Source organism: Antedon mediterranea, chromosome 2, assembly GCF_964355755.1.
Source record: "Antedon mediterranea chromosome 2, ecAntMedi1.1, whole genome shotgun sequence".
Taxonomy (NCBI): domain Eukaryota; kingdom Metazoa; phylum Echinodermata; class Crinoidea; order Comatulida; family Antedonidae; genus Antedon; species Antedon mediterranea.
The window spans coordinates 17,217,253-17,235,255 of NC_092671.1; the positions used below are offsets into that span (position 1 = coordinate 17,217,253).

At 30.3% G+C, this 18,003-nt stretch overlaps 2 protein-coding genes across 3 annotated transcripts in view; one reads left to right on the forward strand and one right to left on the reverse strand.

Moving 5' to 3' along the window:
* The first annotated feature begins 2,628 nt into the window (after positions 1-2,628).
* The window catches only part of LOC140040609 (synaptotagmin-7-like), a 41,954-nt gene continuing 26,579 nt past the window's right edge, over positions 2,629-18,003 (forward strand). Inside the window, exons 1-4 of one of the 2 annotated variants that reach the window (XM_072086666.1) lie at positions 2,629-2,939; positions 3,915-3,965; positions 13,798-14,011; positions 17,262-17,363. In XM_072086666.1, the coding sequence (XP_071942767.1) occupies positions 3,944-3,965; positions 13,798-14,011; positions 17,262-17,363 (338 nt within the window). In that variant the 5' untranslated portion in view covers positions 2,629-2,939; positions 3,915-3,943. The remainder of the gene's footprint in view (positions 2,940-3,914; positions 3,966-13,797; positions 14,012-17,261; positions 17,364-18,003) is intronic. The other variant, XM_072086667.1, reaches the window with a different exon arrangement.
* LOC140040608 (ADP-ribosylation factor GTPase-activating protein 2-like) overlaps positions 17,319-18,003 on the reverse strand; it is a 54,752-nt gene continuing 54,067 nt past the window's right edge. The window contains exon 14 of the mRNA XM_072086664.1: positions 17,319-17,411. Coding sequence (XP_071942765.1) covers positions 17,403-17,411 — 9 coding nt within the window. The 3' untranslated portion in view covers positions 17,319-17,402. The remainder of the gene's footprint in view (positions 17,412-18,003) is intronic.

The window sequence follows — 18,003 nt, forward strand, 5'->3', positions numbered from 1 at the left end:
TTGGACTCTATAGAAACATGTATGTTCTGAACAATTTGACACTAAAAACAATTTCATATGTACAATATTTTCAAAGTTATGCGATTTTATGTAGTGCAAAGTTCAAAGGTCAATAATGTTAGAATCGGCCATTTTTTGCAAAAACATGCCATTAGACAAAATATAAATATGTAGTTTCTGAACAGTTTGAGCCATATTGTGTATCTCTCAGATTAGTGGTTGCTAAGATATGATAAATCAAGGTCAAAGGTCAATAATGTTAGAATCCGCCATTTTTTGCAAAAATATGCCATTAGACTGGATATAAATGTGTAGTTTCTGAACAATTTAAGCCCTAATTTGTATATCTCCGATTAGTGGTTGCTGAGATATGATAAATCAAGGTCAAAGGTCAATAATGTTAGAAATAGAACTTCCATTCATTTTTGGACAAACTTTTTCATTAAAGTGAATATAAAAACATATACTCTAACGATTTTAACACCATAATTAAGTATCTGTGACTAGCGGTTTCCAAGATACAAAGTACGTTATTAAAAATGGCGGCCATTTTTAATTATGCGAATTAGGCTACTTCCCGTTGTCGAAAAATGTCCTAACGTTGATAAATGTGTTCAGTAGGGTCTAAAGAACACATTTCATCAAAAAAACCTTTTCTTTTCTTGTGTGAGTTAAAAGTCTAAATCCCATGGACTATAGTGCTGCAAACATCGTAGGTTTGATTTCACGCAGGCGGGGGAAAACACAATGACTGGAAGGGCATTTTCTTACGTTGCGTAGATTGCGTTACGTTACGTCGCTAGTGAGAACCAAGCTTGAGCGATGTGAGACATCAGTACATAGCGTTTTATAAAACTTTATTTTATGTATTAAATATTATTATATAAAATATCTATCCTATTCAAAGATGGTCCGCCACTTCACGTGTATTCTTTCTCTAAAATAGCATTTATCAGTCTATTCAAAGCATTGATTTGTGTATGTGTTAGAAGTAATTAAATGTGTAACAGATGGTAATATAGATCTAACAAAAATGTTTAAAAGCCGGATTAGAACAGTAATACAGGTCAACAAGAGCTGCAGGTGTTGGTCTTTAAAAGTGCTGTATTGCGTAATCACAAGTGGGAACCGACGACGTAACAGTGCTGCAAACATCGCAGGTTTGATTTCACGCAGGCGGGGGAAAACAAAATTATTGGAAGGGCATATTATTACGTTGCGTAGGTTGCGTTACGTTGCGTCGCTAGTGGGAACCAAGCTTAAACATGTTCTACCGTTTTGTATAGTTTTACACGTGTACGTTTACAAGACACTATGTTACATTACTGTACCATTTTACATGCTGTTCCGACCTTTAGGACCTGTTTCTGCTGAATTCAAAAGTAGACCTACGGTTTTCTGCTAAACCATTAAAAAAAAGATCATGTTCAGCTAAATTTCCCGTATCAATTGGGGGTTTTTAAAAAACCTTAATTAAAAATCGGTGTTTTGTGAACTCGTTTCACTGCTGCTGCCAAGAAAAATACCATTAAAAAAGTTATAACTTCACGTAATAAAATGGCCAGAAAATAATATCAAATATTGTCCAATTCATCGTAAATATCCCCATTGTATATAGTTTCTGTAAAAAACCAATCCAATCTTCTTCCCCAACATCTTCACCCATTTTGACAAATATGGCCTACAGAAAAGGGAGGAAAATACATGTTTATATCGTTTCACAATAACATCATTTTCGTCACTCACCCCCTCAATTTGCAGTGGAGTTTAAATACAGTATTAAATATTATGTTCCTTGTCATATAAACTATTCGTATTGAATAGTGATTCCGCATAATTCAACCACCATCGTGACGAAATCATCTGGTTTATGTCATACAGGTGATCATGAATGAAGGCGCGCCTATCCCATCCTCCATGCAGTACGGTATGTCCTCTTCTCCGACGTTCCACAATATTTCGTCAATCTTTCCACTTATTAAAATTTGTCGTCTGCGAGGCCGCGGCTTTTTCGTCCAGTTTGTAACTCGTTTTGTCAACATGTTGTCACTTTCAGTTGTATCCCGCTGATCTTCATTACATCAAATCATTTACCACTAGTAGTCAAAATGGGGAATCCCCAACGTTTTATTGAATGAACCAAAATTTTGAAGGCCATCGTAATTGATAACATATTATTAATACGCTATTAATCTTCATAAAACGGTTGTAAACAAGTTTGATTTTTAGGTTTGGGGTTAATTTGGTGACGCTACCCAATGGTCTACCGTATTTCGTTTATATTTATTGCTATCATAAAATTTGTTTTATTGAATAGGTTTTATGCTATTTATTTGTATATTCTTACACTTAAAGCCAATATAAGGCCGTCGCATATCAAATATGGACAACCGCTTTGCATAATAAAAATCTCAAAATATTATATTTTTCCCTCATTCATTTCATGGTAAAGTGTCCCCTTAATAGGGGTGTTTCTTGAATAAGTGTGTCCCAAAGGAGGGTTTCTATTAAAAACTTTTTTTTTAAATGACACCTCTGCTGGTGCCAGTTTACAGTACAATAGGATGAAATATATAGAGGGCGGTCGTTAATCAACCTCCTTGCACATTTACTAACCAAAAGGCAGTCTGTCAATAAACATCTTACGAAAACTCCGACGGAAAGAAGACTGAGCAGGCTAAAAAATGATGGTGGGCTTTCTCGAAAGCATTCATAGTTCTTTTTTTACTCGTACTTAAACCAAAAAAAAATCTACGCTCCACGTGAATATCCGGGGAATTATGGATGAGTTGTATTTTGGGTGAAACTATGAACTGTTGGAAGAAAACAACCTGTTGTTCATGAATTTAAGTGCGGTGCTCTTTTGATATACCTGGCGTTTGCGGCGTCTAGTGAAGCGTTACGTAGGAGAGGAAGCCGGACCAACGTTGTCGGAACTGGTAATTAATCATTAGACGCTCCCTATTTTAAGATATATTTTATCTATATATATTACCTTGTATTGCTAGTTAGATAACGTATACCTTTCATTATGGATTAAATAATGATAAATATTAACTAGATCACTCCTAACCGATGTTGAAGTTCAGGTGTTATCCACACACCTATCAACTGTACATTATTACAGCATATGTTGCATACTTAGTCAATTACCAGGAAGGTAGGCCTACAGCAAAACAATAATAATTTATTTAATTTAATATATTTCCTATCTAAACCACATTCTTTCGTCACTTCCCTGTCTAAACCAGTTTGTAAAATTGCATTACATTAGTTGTTTGATAAAAACAACATTTATTTTATATTGCATTAATAGTGGACGTTTACACATTTAGTAGGCCTAGTATATTTGTACCACCTTTATGCTTATAACTAGTCTGGGCTCCAGACGGAGTTTTGTGTTAATATTAGTAAAAATATAAATATTTTTGCACATATACTTTTATTCATACGTGTATTACTCAGTTTGGATACTCTGTATTTTCAGACAAAAATCGCGGTCGAAATAAAAACAAATAAATAAAAAAAAAAGACAATAAATACAGACTTGGGGCAAGTCTAGCTTATAACTAACATTTCAGAACTTATGCAAAGGATTATTGAATTATTATAGTATTTAAGTATTCTGATTTTTAAACTAAATGTTGTTTATGACCTTTATACCTGTAATTGAAATGATCAAAGATGACTCCTACTTGTTGATAGTCTATTTACAAATTAATAAAGTGGTCTGTGGTCAACTTAAGACAATTGTATAGGTAGTACTGTATTTATGATGAGGTATACATTATACCTTCATGCTAGGTCAAGTACCAGGGTAATTTCTACCATATGTAATTTACACCACTGATCGAAATTATTATCTTGTAATATTATGTTTTGTTATCATAGAGTCATTATAATTTCTTTCATAGGCATTGTCACTTTAGAATTAGCAGCCATCATGAAGAATGGAACTACCGATAGTAAGTACTTATTCTTCTATTATTCTTATTATTTATTATTTATTTTTTATTATTTATTTATTTTTATTATTTATTTATTATTTTTGTTTTAATTTTTGTTTGCTTCAATTTATGATGTTATCTATTTTGTACACATTATGGAAGTGCTCCTTCTGGGAGAATTTGTGCAAATTGAAATATTATCTAATAAATTAATACTAGATTACAGAATTATGCTGGATCAATTCTTTAGCAGAATTCTGTATGATATAATTAATGTAAATTATAGATCAACAGTGAATTCTAAACCTCCCAATGATATTCTGAAAATGTATTAATTTGAAGTGATAAAGATGAGGAATTTCCTTATCTTTATCACTTCAAATTAATACATTTTCAGTATATCATACATAATCTGTATATATATATCTGAAGGATGAGGCCGTATCAATTTGATCTCTGGTGCGTTTGCATACAATTGAGGGACTAGTGATGTTCCGCCGTACCACACCGAGAGTGTTTCAACTGAGTTAGAACAATACCTTCAAATCCCTGTGGTGTAATGGTTAGGACACCTGCATATCAATCAGCAGGTTCCGGGTTCGAATCTCGGTTGGGGGCGACTTTTTCTCATTTTCACAGATTTCCTCATCTTTATCATTTCAAATTTATAATAAAATTTCAGTATATCATTTTAGAATTTATTTTGTGCCTGTCATTTTTATATACATAGATATATCAAAGTAAAAATGTAAGTCAACCCTGTGGTTCCTGTCTCCGTTTCCTCAGCATTAGGTCCAGTGTATTTAAAAAAAAATCACTACCAAGTCGGCAAACATACTAGTATTACAATAGTACAATCCTATGTTCATAAAGTTTTTCCCGAAAACCCCCATTAATGAGACAATTTAATTTTTTGGTTAGTGTTCCCTGAATAGTAGCACCCCTATTAAGGGGTAAATTTGTTGGGTCCCGAAGGTGTCCCTTTAATAGGGGTCTACCTATCAGATCCAAAGTCATGATCAATACCATATAATAACGCGAAAACAACAACATTTTCCCATGCAATAGTCACCAGCAAGCAATGTACCAACCAGTTTGTTTACGATTACAGTAGTAATAACGGGTTAATGAATAGCTACTCTAACTTAGTAAGATTAAACCCATCATACACCTACACGGCTAATCTTGTTAGCAATTAACACCCACCATATCATTTCTCGTTATTCAATTTGCTTCCAAGTGCTGTTTAAACATTACAAAAATGAAGAATCTACAAATAACTTACAGTTGATTTAGTGTAATCATTAACTGGAGTACATTAAATTTTCAAAAATAAAAAAAAAATGTAGGTTTTGCAATAATAAATGTTTGCAGCTCTTTTTACTCAAAGGCATTATAGAGAATAGAACTGAACAAAATTGTTAGATATACTATAAACTTGATAATTGATTAAATTGGCAATTATTTCAAAAGGGTCATTATCATCAGGTAGCTGATGTAGTCAAGATATGGATATACAAACCTCATTATAATTTTGAGTCATATTGATATGGTTGATGAATTAAAGGGGCTCTCAACAGGAATCTCATAGTACAATGAATCTGCAATTGGTTTATAAATATGTTACATAGTTATAAACCAATTGCAGATTCATAATCTATGATTGACAAAATGATAATCAAGTTATATAATATTCCTTCTATAATATTCAGTATCCTTCATCATTAGCATGACTATCAGTATCATTATATCAGTCAATTTGTGTTCCTAGTATACCCGGATAAACTAACAATAACCCTTCCTGGGGCGGATCCAGACATTTTTGAGAGGGGGGGGTCCGCCGATAAAAAGGGCACATGAGATATTGAGTATTTGAGCCACAGCCCCCCCCTCCCCCCCATGGTGGGGGTTGTGGCGAAGCGAATTTTGTTACAGGACACACTTAGATGGCCGGAAATGGCACTCTCGCACGCAAAATCCATGATAAATGGCACCTTTCTAGTTCGCCGGAAATGACACTTTATTAGCAGGGATAACGATGCAAAATTAAAAGTTGTTATTTTTCAACCAATTTAAACATTATCTGTTGGTATTTTGTTTCAATATTCCAATAAAGAAAGAATTACGAAAATCTGACTTGTAGTTTTCGAAATATAGGGTCTAAAACTTTTCCGAAAATGTTCGTTTTTAGCCACGAACGTTGTAAACAAATTGCGCCATTTTTCGCTAAAATAATTACATATAATTACGTTTTATAGTAATTTCTTTTATATATCAACATTGGAAATATCAATAAAATATGTTATTAAATGTTTATAAAATATATAGAGTTGTTTATTTAACGGAATTCGTACAAATTCATTGCTCTAAATGTGACTTCTTGGTACACGCGAGAGAAAACATTCCGCTGTGGGTGATTCGCGTCCACCAATCAAATAGCCAGAATCCAAAATCATTCAACCGTGAGCTCTGCCGATCGCGGGAAAGCTCAGCTTTGAATGGCTTACGATGACATCATATCACAAAATGGCGGTTTTGAAGTTGAGCCTCACGTAATTTTCACAAATATTGATTCAAAAATGAACCTTCTTTATGGTATGTGTGATTTTTCTTTAAAAGATTTGAATAATAAAGGCTTAATATCGAGAAAAAAACATTTTTTTGGCACTTATAATAAATATTTCTCAGAGAAAAAAGCACATGGCTTGTAGAACAAATCCCAGGTCATGAGAGGCTCAACTACAAAAACAAGGTTGAATAGTGTAAGGACTGTTCGATGATTTTTGAGTGAACAATCTACCGCGTATGGTCGTACGCGCTAGATAGTACAATATTTTAACTACATTTTTTACATGTTTGGTTGGATGTAATGGAAATAAAAAATAGTTGATCTGATGGAATGATATGTAAATAAACAAATACTCAAAAGAATTATGTTTACAGTTCAATTATTTTCAGAATAATAATACATAAAAATGTGTTTACCAATAGACAAATAATCGCGTCAATGATATAGCGCGCATGGTAACGTACGCGGAGTTGAATCGTAAAAAGTTTACATGCGCCCTCTGTAGTATGTGAAACGATCTATTTTTAGAAGTTTAAGTAGAGATCATCACGTGTCACCACCTCTCACGATGCTCTTTGATCGGCCGCCGTAACTTGACATCGCGCTCATTGTGATAAATTTCTGTTTTTATTTTTGGGGTTAGTGTCGCCTACTCTGTGCATACTAATATACACACAAATATGTCACACGAATAAAATATTGAACCTCTAAAAAAAGGGCACCCTTAAAATTTAGGGGGGGTCCGGACCCCGTGGACCCCCCTCTGGATCCGCCCCAGCCTTCTCTCTGAAGAGAGTAATATAATACAAACATTTGAATTTTAGTTTGAACATCCCTATCCAATATTGGTATAGTCTGCTAATCTTCAGTGCATCTTCATCCACATTTTTGGATTTTAAGAAATATATTTGTATACAAAAAGCATGATTATAATTATTCAATGGAATACAAAAATACAAAATGACATAATGTAACCATAACAATAATTGTCTAAGCCAAAGTAGTGTGCAGAATTTATAAAGCAAGTACTGTTTTCATTCACTCTTTTCCCTAGGATTGATTGAACCCCCACAAAACAGTGCGGCTGTACTGAGCCCTCACCCTTCCTAGTTGTCCCTTGCTTTAACTAGGCCACTTCTTGGCAAATAAAAGTATATATATATCATTTAAAAAAAAGATGGTTTGTAGCTGTATATTAGTATTCAAGTCACATTAACAAGGTACAACAATTTATGCTACTTCCACCCACGCATCAAACAATATGCAATTATTTTATATTAACAATTTCATTTGTCAATTATAATATTCATATGTCCATGGCTATAGTTCACTTAACCCTGAAAAAAACACTAATTTGTAATTAACATTAAATATGTAGTGGATAGAGAGATGATGAAAATGAAGTGGATCACCTATTTGAATTAGCTGTTTGTCTTTGACTGACAATAGGCTATTTAAAATGTATTCACAGTAGCATTATTATTGTAGAATGGTAAAAAGCAATCTTTGAAAAGCAACAGTGAAAAAGTCTTTGGAGGATGAGTTGTGAAGGAATATATTACAACTTTATAATTCATTCTTATTTAATAATTTTTAACAAATTATTTATTATTTGAACATTTTTATGAATATACCACCACAGAATATTAAATAATTTTAGGCCTGCCACACACAGTGGTGGATAGATTGAGGATTTTGATATATTTAGATAGAAGGAGCAGGCCTTTTTTTGGTAAAGGGTATGCGAGGGGTACACCTGGGCAAACAAAGTTTAACAGATTCTTTTAATATTAAATCATTTTGTTGTTATTTTAGTTATTAATATTGTGGTAATAACCAGTTTGATTTATTATTACTTATTAATTCTTTTATCAGTGCTGTAACCTGTATTTATTTAATATAAACTTGGATCCACAGTTTTAAGAAAAGACGGTATATCATTTTGTAATGTTTAATCAAGATTTCCATATTGGACATCCATTTCTGGAAGAACACCTTTTTTTTATTTCATACACATCAAACAGTGAAGAAACTCGCCAATTACAAGATGGATAAACTATTTTATAATTTGCTTATAAACTAATTCTCATTTGACGCTTAGGGAGTGGAGTTAAAAAGTCGTGAGTTACAACCCTGGCACTAGGTCAGGATTAAACCCTGGACCATGGGATTGGAAGGCAAGCATGTTAACCAACAAGCTACAGCTTCACTACAACTTTACAGTACATGATTAGATTGTATCAAAATATGCTATGAAGTTTGAAATGGACTTTTAATGAATAATCTCGCTTAAACCTATGTCAATAGTGATATACTGTTTATTTTTGTAAGGAAATGAAACTTTATTACGAAGTTGATTACTTTAACAAACAAGCGACTGAAGTTTATTGGATCTGTTCAGAAACCTTGTTATTGTACTGTATCATATGTTTGTTTGTCTTTAGCGTACTTCGAATCTCGCTGTTAATTAAGTAAGCCGATCAGTCATATTGAATAGACTTCATGTGCATTTCTAACGTTCATGGTGATTGTTTGATCAATCAAGGTTGAAGACGATATAATTATTATTCCAAAATACCTCGCTGCAATCACTAATCGTAGAGTTGATTATTAGAAAAATATAAAATTGATTTTACGACCTGTAATTTAATGTGTAATATTTATAGTTGTGAATTTTGTGAAAACAAAAATAATTCATGTAGAAATTCAATATTTTATGAATTTACAACTTTGTTTTCATAAAGCAAGAGTATAAACAAAATAATTTAAAACAAATTAATTAAATTAATAATTTAAGCACATCATTGAATAGAACAGTCAATCTTAAACTCATGAAAATATTCTCCCCATTCAACTCATAAAAAATCATTATTTGTATAATAAATTTTCAAAATTTTATTGTGCTAGTTGGTTGTAACAATGCATTATTACGATTATTAATTTAAAAAGCATTTTTTAAATTCCATCTATAACCATGTATTAATATTTTATTTATTAAAACTTTCAAAGCTAAGTTTCTCATGTATTGCATTGAAAATTTAAGAAATTGCAATATAATTGTACGCATTTATTACGTGGCACATGAAATCAAAGAATGTGCATAGACATTAAAGCAGAATTACGATCATAAATGGTTTCTGTTTTTTTTTTTTAATTACATGACCTTGTATGAAACAACCAACTAAAATTTGACTACCTCCTCCTGATATTTTATTATTTATTTTTCAATAGATATTTTTCTACTTGTATTTTATTTGTTAATATAATAATGTATTGATTTTTGGAACAACCTATTATAATCCTTTGCAACTATGACGATAAAGAAACCGTTGAAGCATGTAGTTATATTATCTATTTTGCTTATTTTACCTATTGTTTTGCATTTTAGCGATTAATTTATTACAATTTATGGTAAAGACTTTTTATTCTTGCATCTGTGCCGAAAACATTTGTCTCAGCATGGCATTGCATTATCTGATAGTATTATCATATTATCAATAGTGAACAATTATCATATCTGAACAAGGTTCAGAGAAATTATTAGACACCAATAAACAGATTAACATCTCTCCTTCAAAAAGATGTACCATCAATACTCCATATATTGTATTATAAAAAAAATCCATCTGATATGACATATTGTTATCATATTGGAAGAAGGCATTCACTCACTCACAAGTTAATTATAGGTGAATTTTATTACACTTTGAATTTTGACATTAAAATCTCTCATGCACATAGTTTATACAATATATCTTTTGCATTATAAAATTGATCTTCTACTATTTATGCATTATCTATAATATATGTGACTTATATTTATTAACATAAATAGGTAGTAATGGAATGGCTTGGTTCAAAAGGTGACATTTATTAAACTTCTTTCTCATGATAAATATATCTCATTAGAACATTTGTGTACAATATATTTTATCGTTTACATTTCTACCTTTTGATGAAATAACTTAATTCAATCTGGCTTTGTTTTGAAGCACGACAAAGATAAATGCTATTGTCTAAAGATGTCAAAAATAAAACTTAAATTCTTAAGTTCAAATTTATTTATTCATTTCATTTATTTATTCATGGTCAAACACAGTAAAATATGTACATGGTTTGAAATTATTTTTGTTTGTTCAAAGTAAAATTTCACATAAAAATATAAAAATGAATTAAAAAGGTTACAATTTTGTAAAATACAAATAAAACACATCTTTTAAAATGCAGATAACATACATAGTTTAAAATACAAAATACAAGCAAGATTGGTGCGTGAAGAGGGTATAGCATAAAATGATAAATGTTTACAGTGTTCATTGCATTGCCTCATTGCAGGTAATGGTGGAGAGGGCGATACTCATCCGACATAATTACTTTAAATTTTTTACTTATGGCACTGTTAACCATATCTTTAGCGTTCTTACTATCTTTAGCTTCAATTATTCTGTAAGCTGTTTTACTGATTGTCTCTACTGTCTTCATACATTGTTTGTTGAGGCTATAAAACCAAGCTATTGCACAAAATGGTAAAGCTGATAAAAAAAATTTTTTTTTAATAATTATATCAAACCTTAACAAATTTACTCTACCGAGATTTTTTATAAATATAACGCTTTCCTATAAAACTACTACTAAGAAATTTCAATTTATAAACATAGTCTAAATTTAAATTTTATTGTGTAAAATTTATCATAATTTGTACAAGAATGTATTAGTATAAATAAATTAAATCTAATATGAGATGAGAAGAGGTCTCATGTTATTAATTTTCATAATTTGTTTTCTAGTTTAGAAATACGAAATCAAATGATACCTCTTCCACAGCTTAATACGCCTGACTAAACCTGTGGTCTGTAATCAAAAACAATCCCCACGGATAAGGCTAACTGAATTATTCAATCCTAATCATTTTATAGTTTATCCCAGTAATTTATTAATAAGTTATCAATTTATTTAATGGATGTTTCTATAAATAAACATGTATCCATAAGTATAAATAAATTTTAAAAATTGTACAGTGTTGAAATTTCATTAATTACAAACTGTATCTTTAATTCATCCAGTTCACACCATAAAACAAATTTCGGTTTTGCCTATTATAATGGACGGATGCCATGTGAAGATACAGTACAGTGAATCGGATAAAGTGGATGTCCAGAAAAGCTCATGGTGTACAGTACCTTAAAAAAAGTATTTTTCTCAAAGAAAAAGCGTAAAAAAATTAAAGATTCACGCTAAATTCTAGATCTTCAGATTTTTTCAAATTTTGGATTTTCCAATTTTTCTAAATTTTGGATCTTCCCATTTTCTAAATTCTGGATCTTCTCATTTTCTAAATTCTGGATCTTCTTCCCATATTCTGGATCTTTCTTCCCATTTTTCTAATTTCTAGATCTTCTTCCCATTTTCTGAATTTTCTTTACATTAAATAGCTTCTAATATAATTCAAGATAGAATCACTCAAAATGAAAATAGTAATTAAATGTTAATTTATTTAAAAATAGTATTGTATTTAACACGTGTATTGCATAAATCATTTTTTATCATCAGAGGAATTCTTGATCTTTCCATATTCTTTCTTCCCACTTTTCTAAATTCTAGATCTTCTTCCCATTTTCTGAATTCTGGATCTTCTTCCCATTTTCTGAATTCTGGATCTTCCTATTTTCTGAATCTTCTTCCCATTAAATAGCTTCTTATAATTCAAGATAGAATCACTCAAAATGGAAATAGTAATTATATGTTAATTCATTATAAAATACTATTTTATTTAACATATGTATTGCATAAATCATTTTGTCTCTTTTTATCATCAGGGGAATTAGACATTGATCAAGACATACTTTATTACTTTATTCTTTGGTTAGATTCTGTGTTGCCGCTGTTTTCATTTTAAATTAGAATTTTGAATTGGAATAATCTCCGTCATAGTGTTTTAAAAATGTTTTTGTATTTAACGCAACAAATAATTGCCCCATATCATAATGACATTGTTTTATGCATGTTATATTGTAAACTCTAAGATCTTGTATTGTTGAAGTTTGTCCCTACTTCTACTTATCATGCTGATGATCTTCACTTTTGTTAAGGTAACCATTCTACTTGTCGCTTACAGGTTTTCATTTTGAAATCTCGGCCTAATCTCAAATTAATGTCACATATTTGTGATAAACCAATTTATATTCTTTGAATCAAATCTTTTGCTTAATAAAGACAATTCAGTCCATATTTTCTCCTCATCTCAGGTGCTTTGAGAATACTCAGAACATCACTTATTCATAAATCAGTTTTTTGCTTTACCTTAGAAAGATTTTTCTGGTCAGTACTTTCTTCATATCTTTATTATTTGTTAGAAGATGTATATTACCAATAAAACTTTATTCATAGTAAACCAATTATTTCTATTTTTTGGAATTATAGCTTTTGCTTTTCACTACAGAATATATCCACAAACATACTGTATATTGTACTGCAACTCTTGAAATTAAAGGTGTATTCACATTTTAGTTCGTCAAATTAACCTACCAGTTAGTTTTATCATAGGACAAGCGCAAATAGCCTTTTCAGTTTGTAAGCTAATAGATTCAACTTGCCCGTTAAAACTGACTCAACTTGCCCGGTAAAACTAACAGTGATGGTTGTTTTTTAATTACTTAATTAGTAAACTTCCCAATTTATTACCTTTTATCGCTGTTTAATTTGATTTTTTTACCGCATCATTTAGTTTTACCCTATACTACCTGCGTTAAATTAATCCAACAAACGTCTGTAAATTTCCTATTTAAAAATGTACACATTTTCTCAGTGAAATCTGACTTTATTCCAACCATTTGTTCAAATTAAATAAAAACAATTATACTGTTTCATAGGCTTTTAAATTTCTGTTATTTAATTCTTTTAAGAACATTTGATGCAACATTTCTTCAATTATAGAATACTTCAAAGAATAAAGACATTTTCACAGAATACATGCAAGCGATGTACAGACCTCAACTACAGGTTTCATATAACTTGTTAGTGAAAGAACTGCATACATTAAATCTAAGTGTTTTTGAAATGGAGTGTTCAATGTAATCCAATAAGTAATGATAATAAATGATAAGACCGAGTATAAATTTTGCTATTGGATGCAAAAATTCACATGCTATTAACCTTTCCTCCATCAACCCTATTCATTTTTATTTCTTCGTAGAAGAACGATCACAAGCAGAAAAGTAGTTTGTAGTAGTAATGCTGAATATATCTATATATATTAATTGCATATATTTATATTTTATACAGATGCACCAGTTTTCGTTACACTACTAATCTCATTGGCTAGTCTCGTGTCTGTTGCGCTTTTCGTCTTGCTTTGTGGTTTATGCGATTGCTTTAGCGGAAAAAAACAAGCTGAAAAACAGTTTTTATTTGACGACGAGGAAGGAGGTACAGAAAGAAAATCTGCATCAGTTAGACCTATGAAAAGAACACCAATGCTTACCCGAAAGACTATCAAGTAAGCAATATTTATTCATTAGAAATTTCATTTGTCAATGTCATTCTGTGCAATATGAATAATAGTTATTGTACATGTGATAACCCTTACTGTGACAGGTCACTTTCTAGAAATGTTAATTTATATAAAAGGTATATAAAATATAATTTATATTATTATAAATAAAGGTCTCCGTTCAGTCTACAATAGAACCCTTATTTAAAGCAATAACTTATAACAGTTATAAGTCCTTGATTTAAGGGGACACATAACAAAATGCTAATTAAATTGTAATATTATATATAATTATTATTATTATTATTTTCATGTTTTGTACAGGATATGTCCCCTTATTTTAGGAAGACTTCAGGCTTCTATTGTTACTGTATACGACGTTTTATGAATTTATAACCTTTTGTTAGATTATGTGCACATTTAGAAATATTGTGGTTTTTTGAATAGTTATTTAATAGAGGAAATTTATACTTTAATGCAAACATTGTTTAGACACAAAATTTGATTATAAGTATGATACTTAAATTGTAATATATGTTGAAAATTCATATTGCATATTATATAATCTAAAAATCTAGGTTATAATATTACTAATATTTCATTTTTCATAACAGATGAAAAATGTAACATTTATACTGTATATTTCTCATTAAATATGGTTTAATATACTGTAACTACAATATGTTTAATATATTGTAACTACCACTCCAGGACAATTTTGAAATTAAAGTGTTCACATAACCTGGAGATGTATTATTACAATATAATGGTTAATATATTCATACAGTATTAAATTTATAATTTTTTTTTTTTAAAAAGAATATAAATATTTTTTTTATCGCAAATGTCAACAAAATTATAATACTAAATAATATAAGTTGAAAGTTGACACCTTCAGGACCCAACAAAGTTTCCCCCTAATAGAGGTCCTCTGAATAAGTGTTGGCTGTAGTGTTGACACATATATTTCCCTCCTGTTTGGTACACAGAAAAGTCCCCCGTTAATCGAGGTGTCCCAACCGAGGTTTTATTACTGTAATACAACAAAAAATATGTAGTTTGAATTAAAATTAAATAAATATGTAAAAAAAACAACATTAGCTGTAAATGTAATGTAATTAACTAATTAAAAATTATAATATATGGAAGTCAATTTAAATAATAGCAATGTGTGGACAATCAACTGATTTAACACTGGTGTTGTTTTTATTACCTAAGCAACAGTATTAGTTTACCTCTAAATGCCAGTTGTCTGATTGTAACTGGACTGATAAATGCCTACGGTTTATGTTTATTACCCTAACAGCATCTCATTATCGTGCCATACTTATTCAGTAAACTTCTTTCATTCATAGTTCACATTTGAGCGGTTAATTCCGCTTTAAATCTCTGTTTGTTCTGCGCCAAATGCTGTCAGGAAGCCTTATTTACAAATCAATAAGTTTGAAATTTGATATTAAATCGTAAAATCTATCCATCAACTGGTTTAAAAAACAGTTTTTTAATGTCATATTGTTATCATTTAAAACACTTGGTTTATGTAGATTTACATAGTTATATTGCGTTAATTTTAAAGCAGATAAAAAAATGTTTTAGCGATTGAAATAAAACAAAGCAAAATAATAACACACATTGTCACAGGTATTAATACACATTTGTACATCATATGGTACTTTAGTTTATTTGTTTCTAGGCTTTGTTAAATCAATATTAAATTAATGTAAATATTAAGTATGGTACCGTAGAACTCCAAAATCAATTGTCATATCTCAAAATTGAAATGAAAATATGAAGGAAAAAATTAGGCATGGTGCTTTTATATTTGTTCTTTCCTTCTATTTTTGCATGTGTAATAAACTAATAAACTGCATTAAAAAGAGTATAATATATTTCTCTAAATCATTTAAATAAAACTAAGAGTCAACTCCAACACAACCATGGGTGAAAAAATGATCCACTTATTATGCAAAGTGACAATCTTCAATTTGCCAATTATGTGCCAGTTTGAATTCACGCCCACTTCTCAATTTCCTTTAGAGAGTGTACTATATAAACAATCCTATGCAAAATTTAAAGACATTTATTAACAAGTATATTAACAAAAAAATATATTTCCAGGGGCAGATCCAGGATTTTTCTAATGAGTATTAGCACTAGCATATACTAATATTATTACTACTAGGTATCAAAAAGTAGTACATAATTTCATTTTTCTGTCAAAGGGGAGGGAGTGGGGGGCATGTCCCAAACGCAGCTCCCTAAATGAAATATATAATATTATAAATAATATGTCTGAAGTGAGAACTTGGATGAAAATTGCTTTTGTGCAATTAAATGTAGCTTGCTCTAAATATCTGCACTTATTATGAGTAACATACTGTTAGATTTTCCATCAAATGGCTCTACGTATACAAGTATAAATTTATGTAGACGCCAACAGATGCTAATATGCTATATTAATATGATACAAAATATGTCATTAACTACACAATCTTAAAAACCGTTCTGCAATCTGATATCATTTCAGTATTACTTTGACAAAAAATTTATTTTATAATCGTATTAAAACGGTCATATTAAAATTTATGTAAATATAGTTTCTATAGATATTTACTAGCATGCAATGAAATATTTAGTAGAAAATATATTTAAATATATATATTCAGGAATTTTATACAATACTACATAGTAGTATATTAGTATTACCTAGATATTTCTTTTAAAAAAGTGATGTTTGAAAGGTGTTGAATCTTTCATTGAATAACTATTTTAAAAACTGCAATATTTCTCAAATTACTTTTTATACAACATTTTAAAGGCATTGAAATATTTGTACTTTTAATTTGCCACTAAAGCTAGTTTTTGCACAAAATCTTCAATAATAAATAATTGAAATTGTACAATGTAATACCATACTCGCTTAAATAACAAGCCTAGCACACTCCTCTATTTGAGTGCCACTCTGAATTAGTGTTGACCGGGGTCAGCTATTTTTCCAAATTGCCAATCTTTTATACCTCATGCCCTTAAATGTTTCCTAGGCAATTATTTGAGCGAGTGTGATATGTATTTTAAATTTTTGCACATTTATTAATATGGTAAACATCCATGTTCACATTCAATAACACATTAATGATGAATTTATTTTTTAAGTTCAGGTAAGCAGAACATGCGATGGTGAATGGCAATGTTATGGTTTACACAGACGTAGTACAAACTAACCCTCACCATCAATTGATATTTTTTTCTCTGTTAGGGACTCAGAGTCGACAGAAGGGTTAGGCGGCAGTCAAGCAGAGAGCAATAATGGGGCTGGCAAGAAACGCATCCCCTTTCGCTCTCTCTCAGCTGCTCTCTTGTATGTGGTTTGTTTCCAATTCTGTTGTATGCATCTGTTTTACCACATCTGTGGATTAACATAACATCTTTTTTTTAAATATTATATATCCCTTCTTCTTTATCAAATGTTTATTACCAATATATTTCTTAATCATACCTATATGTGTACACTACATTATAATTATAAAATATTGGTTTATCAAATTCTAATATACATTCCTTATAATCGTAGTATATTATATTAGTTATAAATTATAAAATAGAAATATAATTTTATAATTTATAATGTTAAAGATGTATGTGCGTGCGTACAATTGAGTTTTGTTCAACCGTACCACCGCACAAGGTCAAACGAGTTTCTATCCAATAGGCATCTTCATATGAAGCCTAAAAAAAGGTTGTAGTGACTTGTTTTAATACTCTTCTTACATCTACGCCGTTGCAAATATTTTATAATTATATTAAGTACAATTTTACATTTTTTTAAATATATCTTTTTTTGGTTTCTTAAAAAAATATAGTCCTTTTTATCTTACTTCTTATCGTTCTTATCTATTTAAGAATTGATACTATATTTTGACTATGCACTTGCCTGCAGTGCATATATTTTTACTATGCACTTGCCTGAAGTGCATATATTTTGACTATGCACTTGCCTG